The sequence below is a fragment of the Panthera pardus genome, unplaced genomic scaffold (assembly GCF_024362965.1).
Source record: "Panthera pardus isolate Hobbes unplaced genomic scaffold, ASM2436296v1 HiC_scaffold_22, whole genome shotgun sequence".
In the NCBI taxonomy this organism is placed as follows: Eukaryota; Metazoa; Chordata; class Mammalia; order Carnivora; family Felidae; genus Panthera; species Panthera pardus.
In genome coordinates this window covers 77,952,942-77,966,251 of record NW_026526788.1, presented here as the reverse complement: position 1 = coordinate 77,966,251, position 13,310 = coordinate 77,952,942, and the positions used below count along the sequence as shown (strand labels likewise).

Below are 13,310 nucleotides of genomic sequence, written 5' to 3'. Positions count from 1 at the left end.
TCCTCCCTCCCTTCCTTCTTCCTTCCTCCCTCCCTCCCTTCCTTCTTCATTCCTCCCTTCCTCCCTTCCTTCCTTCCTTCCTTCCTTCCTTTCTTTTTTTCTCTCAACAGATATCCATTAGCTAATAGTTTAGGTTTTGAGAATACCGAATTGAACATGAGAGACACAGCCCTACCTTCATGGAACTCATATTCTAAGTGGGGGAGACAAAAACAAATGAAAAATTCAAATAGTGAGAGGTGCTCTGAGTATAATAAAGCAGGACGAGGGGTTAGAGAGTGACTGCCTCAGTGGGGGTGGGGCGGGGCAATATTAGAGTGGCCAGGGAGTGCATGTTGAAGATGAAATCTGAGCAAACACAGAGATGAGGGGGAGGCTGTCATGTGTGATCTGGGCTGGAGGGGTACAAGAAGGCAACAGAAAGGGCAAGTACAGAGGCCCCGAGGAAGCAGCAAGTAGCTTACTTAACACGTCCACAAAATAAGGGCGGTCCGGCCAGTGTGGTGGGTGTCACTGAAGGGAAGGCGATGGCAGGGAAGGTAAGGAGAGGCAGATAATGAGGAAAAGGTGAAGGAGCTGTAGGTCAGATAAGGAGTTTGGATTTTATTCTCAGTTCAGTTGGAACTGGCCGAGCAGGAGAAAGATGTGACTAATTTTTACAGAATTTTCTGTGGAGGTAGGCAGAGACCGGATATTCTAGGTGGAAACCCTTTCTGGTTGCCCTCAACCCTCTGTGATATCCTGACTGTCCTGCAGCCCAGAACCCATCACTGGGCTCTAGGATGTTGGGGTTCTTGGGGAGGACACAAGCCCATACTGTGACTCAGGGGGAGCCATTCCTAGCGAGGTCCCTGGACTAAGCATTTGGCCTCACACCGGTGCCATAGTGGCAAGACCAGCACCTGTGACATGGGGAAGTGGTGCTCCCAAGGAGCTTGGACACTCAACCAGGTCCTGTCAGCTCAGAGACTTCTGGGGCCGGCCACATACCAGGTGGGGAGTGGTGTCCTGGTGTGGGAGCGAGCAGGGGGCATGCCTATGTGGTGAGGACCCATCTGGTCACTAAGGGCTGCTTACCCTCCCCTGTGTCCACAGATCCTCACTCCTACCCCCACCCCTGGCCTTTCTTACCGCACCTCTCCCTCTCTCTTACGGGTGTGATCTCCTAGCTCCCTGAACTGCCATCACTACGTGTGAGAGCCTTAGGGTCCCTCCTCCAGGAGGAGAGGGACACTGGCAGAGGGAAAACACACGAATTCCTTCCCCAGAAGAGGAGGCAAATATTTGAGTGATGTTGATTATTTTCCTGATATCCCGTAACTGAAATACTGTAATATAAAATTAAATACCACTTATGGAGCACCTGGGTGGCTCAGGCGGTTGAGAGCCCAACTCTTGATCTCGGCTCAGGTCATGATCCAGGGTCATGGGATCAAGCCCCGCGTCAGGCTCTGCCCTGAGCATGGAGCCTGCTTCAGATTCTCTCTGCCCCTCTCCCCTGCTTGCGCTCTCTCGCTCGAAAATAAACAGTAATTAAGAAATAATAATAAAGTAGATTTTTAAAAAAGAGTTTAACTACTACTTAAATACTGACTTGAAGACAATACATGTTATATGAAATGGGAATGAGAGAGGAAAGAAAACAAGGACATTTGCTCGATATGTGTATATTATGTATATGTATACATACGTCCATAAGTGTATGTGTATACACACCAGTGTATTCATAACAAGTAAGGAGGAAATAATCATAATCACAGTCCTTGTTTCTATAATTGGTCCCATGGTAGTAGCAGGTAGTCATAACTGCTCGTTCTGTATTCCCTCTGCTTTCATCAAGAACCTCAGCTGGTTGTGATTCTTTACCCCGCAGCATGCCACAAACTTTCATTCCCGAAGGATCTAGGCCATGAGTCATCCTGGCTGGATTGGGTTGATGTAGTTTGCCATCGGCCTTAATCACGGAGCCTGGTCTTATGAAGAGGGGCCCTGAAGGATCTCCCTCTTTTCACACATAGTCCTCACCTCCACTGTGGAGTCTGGTTTCTCCTTGGAAGTCTGGATCAGTCACCCCAGCCAGCCCCCCGTTGACTCCCTTCTTGGCCTGTTGACTCCAAGACACGAGGAGCCCGTGCTGGCAGTCCTGAGTTCCAGGTCAGGGGAATCACTGTCATGTGTCCCAGTAGAAGCACTCCTTCCTTGGAGCTAAGGCCTCCGGTTAGGCCAGCAGAGCAAAAAAGTTGTGGGAGCAGGAGACAAAATTTATTTTGCTAGGGGTAAGTAACAGCGCTAGAGGGAATGGTGAGTGGCGCCACTCCCATTTCCGGCCCTTGATTCCTGAACTGGGAATCCTGACTCTACGAGAAATAGTACCACAGACTGGATGCCCAGATTCAGAGCATCCACAGCCTTCTGGAGAACCTTGCCCCAGACCTGCAAGGTACGGCCACCTGGCTGGTGCTGTAACTGAGACTTCAAAAGGCCACTCCACCAGCCCGTGAAGCCAGCTGCTTCAGCGAGGCGGCGAAAATGCGCCACGGAAGCCGCAGATGTGGCCTGCGTGAGCGCTGTCCCTGGGAAGGAGCCGGGCCGCGGGCCTGCTTCCTTTGGAACTGAACGCCTCGTGTCCTGGGCCCCACAATGCCCAACGTGACTTGATTGCTCCATTTGATAAATCCTGGAGGGTGTGGTGCTCTGTGGGCTTTCTCTTTTCAGAGGTGTTTCTGAGCACCTGAGAGCGGGAACTGTGTCTTATGTCCGGAATAAGTGCCTAACAGAAAGGCTGGAATCTATTAGGTGTCATGGACAATGAGCCCTAGATGAATTTTGTCAATCTGGTCATAGCTTCGCTCGCCCAAACCTCTGAATTCAAACACAGCAGTAAACTCAAGACACAAGAACAAACCCTGTGTTAAATTCTTTCGATCTATTAAGAATATTTTGGGGCACCTGGGTGGCTCAGTGGGTCAGGCGACGGACTTCTGCAAGTCATGATCTTGCAGTTTGTGGGTTCGAGCCCCGCGTTGGGCTGTGTGCTGACAGCTCGGAGCCTGGAGCCTGCTTCGGATTCTGTGTCTCCCTCTCTCTCTGCCCCTCCCTGCTCGTGCTGTCACAAAAACAAAGAATATTTTAACATGGCTCTTTCAATCGCCCACATTCAGGTACTGACCTCACTACCATCGGTGTGTTTGGAAGTATCTTTCTGAGTTCCAGTGGAGATACAGTGGCTCAAACCACTTTGTAACTGAAGCGGAAACTACACTCGGGGAGCAGAAGTGACTTCCATTCTCCACTGCAAGTCAGGGCAGATCAGAACCCAGGGCCTGGCTCTGTGACCTCGCTCACCTTCACCCAGACCCAAGTCCAGTTGTCTCCACCACCTAACCTCTGTGAGCCCTCAGAAAGGTTCTCGTTTCCCGTTCCGGTCCCTCTGGTTCTGTGAGCTAGAATGCTCTGGCTCTGTGCCCGAAAGCCTGCAAAGAAATTCAGTTGCAGGCAGTTTAGGGAGAGGCTGGGTTTTTTTGTTTTTCATTTTATGTCCTACAAGTACCTTCCCAGCAATCCACGTTTAATGATACCTGGGAGTGTTGGCAGTGATGAAGTTTGGAGATGTAACAGAGGAACGGGGAGCGGCTTGGGTTCGGAATTAGCGAGTTGAACTTTCGTGCAGGCTACAGGGGCTTGTTTTCTCTGTAGCAAATTCTTTGTAAGTCATACCCACAAGGACTTTCACCCACATCACTTCTTTTGCCGAGTGTGCCCATCCTGTGACTAACCCCTGATGCCTGCAAGGTGGCAGAAAGTGGCCTGGAGCCCAGACTACCGGGGGTAAGCCTGTGAGCCCGCCTTGGCCCAGGTTCTATCCCTGTGCCTCATCCGTGGCTCCTGCTCTGCCCCCAGGCGTCTCACCCATCTTTACCTTCAGGGTCCTGCATTGCCGAGGACCTTGCTGTGGCCCTGGTACCCTCCATGAGAAGCGTCTGCTGTCGCCTGTGGGAGAGAATCGCCCTACAGAAACCTACGTCCTCGGAGCCAACATAGTGCCCAGGGGTCTGGAAGAAATCAGCGTCTGGACTGACGGCGTGCCCTCAGATGTTAGCACCTGCCAGGGTTTGAAAACTGGTTCTGAGGCTTGGTTAAACCCAAAGAAGGATGTCCATTTTTTTCAGAGTCTCAAGGAGAGGGCTCTGTGTAATACGATCCAAACAGAATTAAGCACCAGGAAAAAGTTTCTCTCATTCAGAGATGCCGTGTTTCCCTTTGAGCCTAGTTTCCAGATGCTTTTATTTTTCCACCCCAAGCATCTGGCACAACATCCCTTCTTGTTCAACTGGCAGCATGCCTTTTTCTCTATTACTCTTAACTCTCCTTCTTATACTGCAATATTACAAGTTTACTCGCCCCAAGTCCCCAAGTGACTACTACACAAATTTAAGTAATTTAAGTACATGACCAACAAAAATGCCAGAGGCAGAGAGGATTATTTTCCTCTTGCATATTTATCCAAAAGTACATAAATATGTGGTACTTAACATGATATAAACATGATTTGAACCTGACTCGAATAATGAATTCTACCAAGAAAGAAATACTGCGAATGAAGATTTTTGTGCCAAGTCCAGGGCTTTTGGTTACGTCACAGAATCACGGTGGCAGGGGGTTCGAGTTGGCATTCAAGTTACATTCTTCACAACACCGGATGCTGGGATAGGACCCATTGGTGGAGTCTGTGGTCATCGTGACTGTGGCCTCATTATCATTGATGGTCAGAGCCAAATATGCCTTTGAACATCTTAAGAAAAGACATACACAGAGCATGAGATTAGAATTTTTCTTCTGCATCCATTTGTCACAATTGTCAGGGGTACCTGGGAAGTTTAGGGCTGGAGCCAGTCAAATGCATGCCACCAGCCCCAAACTAGAGTTCTCTGGCCCTGTCCCAAGTTCCTGTCTAACCCCCTCCTCTCTTAGGGTTGTTAGAAATGTAAAATCAGGTTGCAGCAAATAAGGGAGAGCGAACTGCAAGCGTGGATCACCCAGCGGACCGCTGCAGGCCCATCAAGTGCAGAGCGTGATCGGGAAGGTGCCACCGAGGGCCGCCCCCCAGGTTCTGGAATTTACCTTCCAGCTCACAGGCTTAACTTCCCTAGGATGGGAACAGCACTGCTTCTGAGGACCCATCTCTCCCCCATTGGAAGATTCCTCTCTCCCAAAGGTAGTTATCTTTAGTCTGATCTATACTCCCTTGTGTGGGCGTGCCCCAGAATCTTCCTACAGCTCAGCTCCCCCACAATCCTACAGGCCCACCTCCGTGTCCCCTAGGCCAAGCACAGTGAATGAGACAACACAGTGAGAGCTCCCCCAACGCAGGTAAGAGAGTGAGAGAACACTGTGAGAGAGGTTCAGCCTATCCTCTGAGTGAGTCTAAGACCCAGACTTGTCAGAGCCTCCCCCACAGTCTGCAGTGTGTGGGACAGAGGGAGGGCCCAGCCAACGTGCTGAATAAACTGGCTGAGGGTCACACTGAGAGGGTAGGTGAAGCAAAGCAGCACCCAGCCACCCAGCCGAGAACATTCTACTTATGAGCTCACAGCCCTAAGCCAGAAGGGGAAAAACACCAAGGTTCTACACTCACCTGCCTTTGCCTTTTCCAACCCACTTGCCCTTCCTGGCCTCACCCAGGGTGGGGCCACAGGGCAAGGAATGACCTTGCTCAAGCAGAGAGCCCCAGGTATGCTATTTGAGGGGGTATTTTTCACTCTTACCCACATCACTCACTTCAATGCGTTGGCTACTTTGTAGTAAAGACAGATGACAACAGCCATCAGCACAAATGTGACAATCAGTAAGCCGCCACCAAGGGCGATGATAATCTTGAGGTCAAGCATCTCACACACACCTGGGCAGTGAAGTGCGGGTGAGCAGTGAACGTGGCTTCCCTCCCCACACACCCACCTAGCACACACTTCCTTCGGCGGGGGAATCATGAGCCCCAAACCACAAAGCCTTACATGTGTAAAACATGCAGGAATCTTCCCGGGGAGGCCTAAGAGCACAGGCTGACCCAGAGGGGAAAGGGTTTATTTGTGGATGAAACGCAACTGAAATACAAAGTCCAGAGAGAAGGAAATCAGGAGAGAAAACGGGAAGAATTTCTCCCTTTCACAGGCCCGCTCTTGAGCAGGTAGTTTTACTCCCAAACACCTGGGTCTCGTGAAATATATTCCCTGATAGAGTCGGGAGTGACCCCGTGCTGTTCATCAAGTTTAAAACTTGCCATTTCTGAGAATGACTAGGGAGATGTCTTTTTTCTTTCTTCCCCAAATATCATGCTGTGCAATGCTGAGAATACACAAACCCACACTGTAAATAATATGTTTTAAGGAGGAAAAGGTCTTAATTCTCCCACTCCGACGGTCATCTTACGGTTAAAGGAGATTCTAGGAGCCCTTATCCTTCATTCTGTCTCTTGAGGACACCACAGGCCCTTTGGCCATTTTTTTTTGCTAAATACTGCCAGGGAGAGGTGTCTAGGATCAGCAAGTTGTTTAACACTCTGAAATTGGGGAACAGGGAGGCAAGAAAGAAGCATAAATAATTTTAAGTGCTGAGCATACTTACGACAATTAACCTGTCCAGATCTGGATGAAGGCCAACTAGTAAAAAAAAAAAATTTTTTTTTAATTTAGGGAAGACGATATTTTATGAAACCTGTAATTTGAGAAAGAAGGATCGAATCATCCTTGCTAGGAGGAATTAAGATCCAAGGCTGAAGAACTCACTTTAGAAGCGCAGCCACCGTCCAGCCCCATGTCCTATGCCACAGGCATGTGACATCGACTCTCGGGATACCAGCTCTTCACGGAGTTCTGAATTCTGTTCCGTGTTTGGGTACATGTTAGCACCCAGGAAATAGAAACACCATTTTGAGCCATTTAATTCTAAGTCTTTCCCTTTTCAGGTCTTACTTCCCTCACACTGATTTTCAGGATTTGACTGCTCCTCAAAAGCAGGTTTAAGATTTCAATTAAAAAAAAATAAAAAGATAGAAATACAGGGAGGCTTGGGGCACCTGGGTGGTTCAGTCGGTTAGATGTCTGACTCTTGATCTTGGGTCAGGTCATGATCTCACGGTTCATGGGATTGAGCCCCGAGTCAGGCTCTGTGCTGACAGTGCGGAGCCTGCTTAGGATTCTCTCTCTCCCCCTCTTTCTGCCCCTCCCCTGCTCGCACACAAGTACATGTACACACAATCTCTCTCAAAATAAACAAACATTTTTTAAAAAAGATATGGGGAGGCTACAAATCTTTTTACACTTCAAAGTTCAGTTATAGAAGACTGGTTGACTTTATGCTATAGCTATACAATGAAATAACATAATGCCACTTACTAGGATTCAAGTATATGCTCATTGACATTGGAAGATGTTCACACTTGATTGGTGAGATACAAGGGTCACAAAAATGAAAAGTTGAATAGGACATCTGTTTTAGTCAGCTGTGTATGACAGAGGCCCACAGCCAGCCAATCTAGTAACATTAAGAGGAGACTCTGGGTGCAGACGAGACGGCTTGGACTTGTTTCTCCCTGCCTCTCTATCTGAAGTATAACTGTAACCCCTGGAAAAAAAACAAGAGTCAAAGAAGAACTCTGCAAGTTGGAAAGAAGAAGGCCAACGGGGTAGGGACCCCGGGCCTGGAAGAGCAACACAACAGCGGAACAGAAACAGGTGATCCAGGCCGGTGTCTTCCAACTCTGAATCTGGCAACAGAAGGTGGCGCCAGTGGGTGTGCTGCTGTGGGATTTAATGCAAGACAAGCGAACATCCTCAAGCTAGCGCCGCCACACTGGTAAGGTGCGTGGTGTGGCAGCCCCAACTGACAGTAAAAGCTCAGGGGAAGTGACCTGCTTCCTCACTGGTCCCAAGACTCCGCTCTCCTGGGGGACACTGGGATGGCCAGTTGACAGCCCAAAGGGGATCCACCATAAGAAGCATCTTTGTCCCTGTGGGCCAGATTCCCTTCTCCCACTTAGATCTACCAGATGGCGCTAGCCTGGGGAGTCTTCTGCCCCTTCTGGCAGCACTGTCAGGGACCTGGGGGCCCCAGTGGCACTACAGAAACTGAACAGATCAAAACAGTACTGCAAAGCCTCTGGACATTAAACTGTCATTGGAACGTCGCCCCACAAAAGTAGACCAGGACCTGCATGCTAAATCTAAGCAGCGTGACTGCCTGATAAAATTAAAGATCTAAGTAGTACTTAGCCAAAACAGCCAGGATCAATGGGAAATCACCTGTAGGACCAAGAAACAGAGAAGTAACACCTGAATGAGAGAGGACCGTAAACTGATGCTATCAGCAAGATGAATCACATGTTGGAGTTATCCAAAAAGGATTTAAAGCAGACATCATAAAAAAGCTTCAACAATCAGTAACAAATCTTCTTGAAACAATCAAAATATAGAAATCTCATCAAAGAAATGGAAGTTATAACAAAAGAACTAGGTAGAAATTACAGAACTGAAATGTACATTAACAGAAATTCAAAAAAAAAAAGCAAAAAGCCTCACTGAATCGACTCACTAGCAGACGGAGATGCCAGGACCAAATCAGTGAACTTAGGACAGAGCAAGAAATGTACCCGGTCTGAACAAAAATTTGACAAAACCTCAGGGACTTGGGGGGCCATGACAAAAGATCCAAAATTTATGTCATCAGGGTCTCAGAAGGAGAGGAGAAAGGATGGGGCTGGGTTTCCAAAGAAATAATAGCTAAACACTTGTCAAATCTGGCAAAAGACACAGATTCAAGAAGCTGAGAAAAGTCCAAACAGGATAAAGTCAAGAAAATCCATGGCGAGACACATTGTAATTAAACTTACAAAAACTAAAGACAGAGAAACAAACTTGAAAGCAGCGAGAGAGAAACAACACACTGCCTACAGGCGAACACACCAATTCAAATGATGGACTTCTCATCTGTAACCTCAGAAGCCAGACAGATGTAGCACATGACATTTCTCAAGCACTGAATGAGAAGAACTTCAAATTCTATACCCAGCAAAACTACCCTTAAGGAATGGACAGGGGGTAGGAAAGATGTTCTCAGATGAAGAAAAAGAATTTGTTCCAAACAGATCTACCCCTTAAAGAACGCTTAAGAGAAAAATAAAGTGAAAATCAATGAGCAAGTGATGGGGATGGAGAGGAGTAATTTAGGGAGGATCATCAAGAAAGGCCTTTCTGAGGAGGCGATATTTCAGGAGAGGCCTGGAAAAAGGGAGAGGGCAAGCTGAGGAAGTGCATTCCAGGCAAAGAAAATACTGAGGACAGACTCCTGAGACTGTAATGGGTTTGGTGTGCTCAAGGAACAAGACAAAGGCTGTTGGGGTAGAGTGGGATGCGTGCAGGGGAGTGGCAGGAGACCAGTCGGAAAGATTAGCCAAGGATACAATTTGGTGGGGGTTTAAAGCCCTAGTGAAAAGCCTAGACTTTTGCCAGTTATAGAACATTTTTGCAGTGTGTCGGGGTTTTAGGAAGGAACCCATGTAAGCTGGCTACAGAGCCTGTGAACCATTGACATAGACCAATGGTTCTCAAAATGAGCGGGCTTCCATGCCAGCTGGAGGGCTTCAGGAAATGCAATGGATAGCCCCACCCTCAGAGTTTCTGATTCAGTATGAAGTGGGGTCTAAGAATCTGCATTTTAAGTAAGTTCCAAGGTAATGCTTGATGCTGTGGTTTCCTGAACTAGACTTGAGAACCACTGCTCAACATGATTGTGACTTCCCTTATGCACTTAAGACATGATATAGAAGAGGGACTTCAAAATTGCCCGAATAGTAATGATATTAAGAACCATGTGGGGGCGCCTGGGTGGCTCAGTCGGTTAAGCGGCCGACTTCGGCTCAGGTCACGATCTCGCAGTCCGTGAGTTTGAGCCCCGCGTCGGGCTCTGTGCTGACAGCTCAGAGCCTGGAGCCTGTTTCAGATTCTGTGTCTCCCTCTCTCTCTGCCCCTCCCCTGTTCATGCTGTCTCTCTCTGTCTCAAAAATAAATAAACGTTAAAAAAAAAAAATTAAAAAAAAAAAAAAAAGAACCATGTGTGTCGGGGCACCTGGGTGGCTCAGTAGGTTAAGCGTCCAACTTTGGCTTAGGTCAAGATCTCACAGTTCATGGGTTTGAGCCCCGCGCTGGGCTCTGTGCTGACAGCTCGGAGCCTGGCGCCTGCTTCAGATTCTGTGTCTCCCTCTCTCTCTGCCCCTCCCCTGCTTGCACTCTCTCTCTCTCTCAAAATAAATAAACATTAACACACACACACACACACACACACACACACACACACACACACACGTCATTCTTACTGTTTAAGAAGACAAAAAGAGAACACGGTAGAGAAAGGGAAAGAAGAATTTAACATTTGCCATATAACATCTTCTATATACCAGGGGCGTCATGTTCAGAATATTATAAACCTTATCCCATAGCATGAAGGAGGCTGTGAGATCTCCCCTTTTACGGAAGAGAAAACAGGTCAAGAAAAAGGCAGAATCACTCATCCAATGTTACACAGCAGGTGAGGGACTAAGGTGGAAGGAGACTTCAGATCTGTTCACCCTGGTGTATTTTCCTCTAAGCCATCTTGAAAATATGTCTTCGAAGGGCATTTGGAGAAACACTGTCAAAATGGTAGAAAACCATGTAAAAGATGCTACGTTTGCTTTACCTTGACAGAGGTGGCCATTAAAGAAGAGCTGTTCCTTTTCACAGCCTTGGATTTCAAATGTCAAAGGGAATCAGCTCGAAGTAGGAAGATCCCACCCCACAATCCACACGGGCCTGGGGAACAGGAGAGGTGGATTCCAGGCCCACCTTCCTCCCTTGACTTGTCAAAATTGTTGGCAAAGCCATTCAGCTCCCTGGACCCATTTCAAGACAGTGGGCGCTGTGTGGTTTGACAATGGTGGCGGTGGCGGCAGCTGCTAGGCTTTGAGACATTCCAACGTAAACAGACACATCACGCGTTGTAACTTGCGATAACGTAAGCAGTCGGTCCCTCTGCTGGTGGCTCATCTCCAGCTACACGTGTACTCTCTTCACAGTTTTCATCCCCATGGAAAGTGTGAAAGTGAAAACATTAACATTTTTGATGGAAACTCTACCAACAGGTCTCTGCTAGGGAAAGTCTGCAGGAAAAATAACTACGCTCCATTTGAGTCATTTCATGGTTCAGAAATTCTGACTCTCAAGAAGTCAAAGTTGCCTGAATCTTGCCCTACTTCTCTTCCGGAACCCCTGGTTCTCATTTAGGCATAAACTTTCAGGAGCATCTCCTAGATACACAAGGCTAACACAGACACCTGCCCTGGGTGTTTGAAATCGTGAGTCTGTTTCTTCAGAGACAGCCATTCATTAAAGCAGGGGTTCTCTGACTCGTGTGCATAAAAATCACCCGGAGAGCTTGTGAAATCTAATTCCTGGGCCCCACCACAGATTCTGGTTCACTGGTTCTGGCATGGAGCCCATGACTTTGCCTTTCTAACCAGCTCCCACGCGAGGCAGATGGACGGGGCTGATCGGACGGCTACGTGTTGAGGTGTACTGTGTGACAGACCGAAGCAGACTCTCCAGGTTCAGCTGTTTCATAATGACCCTGAGATCCTTTGAAATGCCTACTCCTCCCTGCAATGCCATTTCAGTCCTTGAAATGTCTGCTCCTCCCTCCGGTCTCATTCATAAGATCTGCGTTGGGACTGGAGAAACTTCAAGTTTGACAGCTTCCCCAAGCGATTCTGATGAAGACTGGAGAGCAAATGATGAGAAATACAGACCTAATTTCTTAGGCAGTCAGATGTTACGTGGTTCTGCATTCCAGCACCCAGATTCCGCTGCAACTCAAAGCAGAATGCCAAGAAACTCTGCAAGTGGGTTCAGGAGCAAAGCTCCACTCTGGTTTGCTCTCCGAGGCCCAGAGTTGAGTAGGTCACCCTCCTCGTAAACTGCTGAATCCTTGGTGTGGGCGGATCTCCAGAGTGGAGCAGTCAGGGCTCTCCGAAGCCAGACCCGGGCCACCTTTTCGGGCCTTACCTCTAGCCACTACCTGACCTGCATCCTCGGCTTCAGCCGGCCTACACCATTTTGCACCCCCCTAAAAGGAGCCTTCGGTGTTGGCTGTCTGCGTTTCACTTGTCCGGCTGCTTGCTTACTTACTGGGGAGGGGAGGGGAGGGACCGAGGGTGTCTTCACGAAGGCTGCATCCGAGCTGAGCTGTGAACCACAGTGTAGGGTAGGGAGAGGCGGGAAGCAGGGGAGGAGGGCTCCCGTCTGCTGGCACCAACAGTCTGAGGAGCCACGGGAGGGAAGGACAGTGGGGAACAGTAGGTCAGGCGGAGGTGGCTGATGAGGCTGGAAAGCTAGGCTGGGGCCAAGTGAGGAGGAGGCTCAAACACTTGACTCTGCGGCCACACCTGAAGATGAGTGACAGGGCCGCAGCCCTGCACCGAAAAGACAATCCAGTGATACGGGATGGAGACCTCAACGCACCCCCATGGGGAGGAGGGAGATAGAAAAACACTCCAAGTGGTAAAAATGTGCAAATGAAAAGACATAACCCTCACCTCGATTTAATTTCTTGATCACCACACATCCCCTGCAGCTACTTTAAACCGCAGCAGGCCTGTGAAGGTGCGTTTGCTCGCTCTGACTTCACACATTTGGCTTTTACAGGTGGAGAAAAGTTACAAGGAGAAAAAGACTTCACAGAGACTTTGTAAATACTATGTATGGTCTCCTGCTTCTGTTGAGCAAATTCTGGCAGTATTTTCTTAGGAAATAACAATAAAGCAATTATTACAGAAAAACATACTCATGTACAGCAATTTACAAATATAAGAAAATCAGTATCTGTGAATATCTAATATATATATATATATATATATATATATATATATATATATATATAGTGTAGCTTAGGCCTTCATTAACATGGAAAAACTAAGAAATGGAAAATCAGGAATTAAAGCTCTTCTAAATTACTTCTAGTACCATAATCATGAATATTGTATTATTGGAATCATTTTATAAGACATACTTGGTGTTCTAGTTGTAACTCTATTGAGATTTCCCAGCCAAAGAACAGACCGAAACTATCAGAAGCTGCCTAATCGTTAAGGAAAGGGTTTGGCTTTAAGTGACACACCCTTCTCCCAAGGGCAGGAAGAAATGCTGTTTGGGGCGCCTGGGTGGCTTAGTTGGTTAAGCCTCTGACTTCAGCTCAGGTCATGATCTCGCGGTTCATGAGTTCGAGCC

At 47.9% G+C, this 13,310-nt stretch overlaps 1 protein-coding gene across 4 annotated transcripts; it reads right to left on the bottom strand.

The window, feature by feature from the left end:
• Nucleotides 1-4,462: 4,462 nt before the first annotated feature.
• Nucleotides 4,463-12,937, bottom strand: FAM24A (family with sequence similarity 24 member A). Of its 4 annotated transcripts, XR_008424974.1 has the most exons (5): nt 12,620-12,937; nt 10,729-11,096; nt 6,622-6,656; nt 5,779-5,899; nt 4,463-4,792 (listed from the first exon to the last, which is right to left on the bottom strand). XR_008424974.1 is itself a non-coding variant. In XM_019424719.2 (4 exons), exons 1-4 carry the CDS (start codon nt 12,646-12,648, stop codon nt 4,645-4,647), a joined length of 333 nt encoding a protein of 110 aa, XP_019280264.1. In that variant the 5' UTR covers nt 12,649-12,937; the 3' UTR covers nt 4,463-4,644. The 4 variants fall into 4 exon arrangements, 1 of the variants encoding a protein (XP_019280264.1); XR_008424973.1 differs by lacking the exon at nt 12,620-12,937 and having other exon boundaries at nt 10,729-12,601; XR_008424975.1 differs by lacking the exons at nt 10,729-11,096; nt 12,620-12,937 and adding an exon at nt 6,783-8,541.
• Nucleotides 12,938-13,310: the final 373 nt, after the last annotated feature.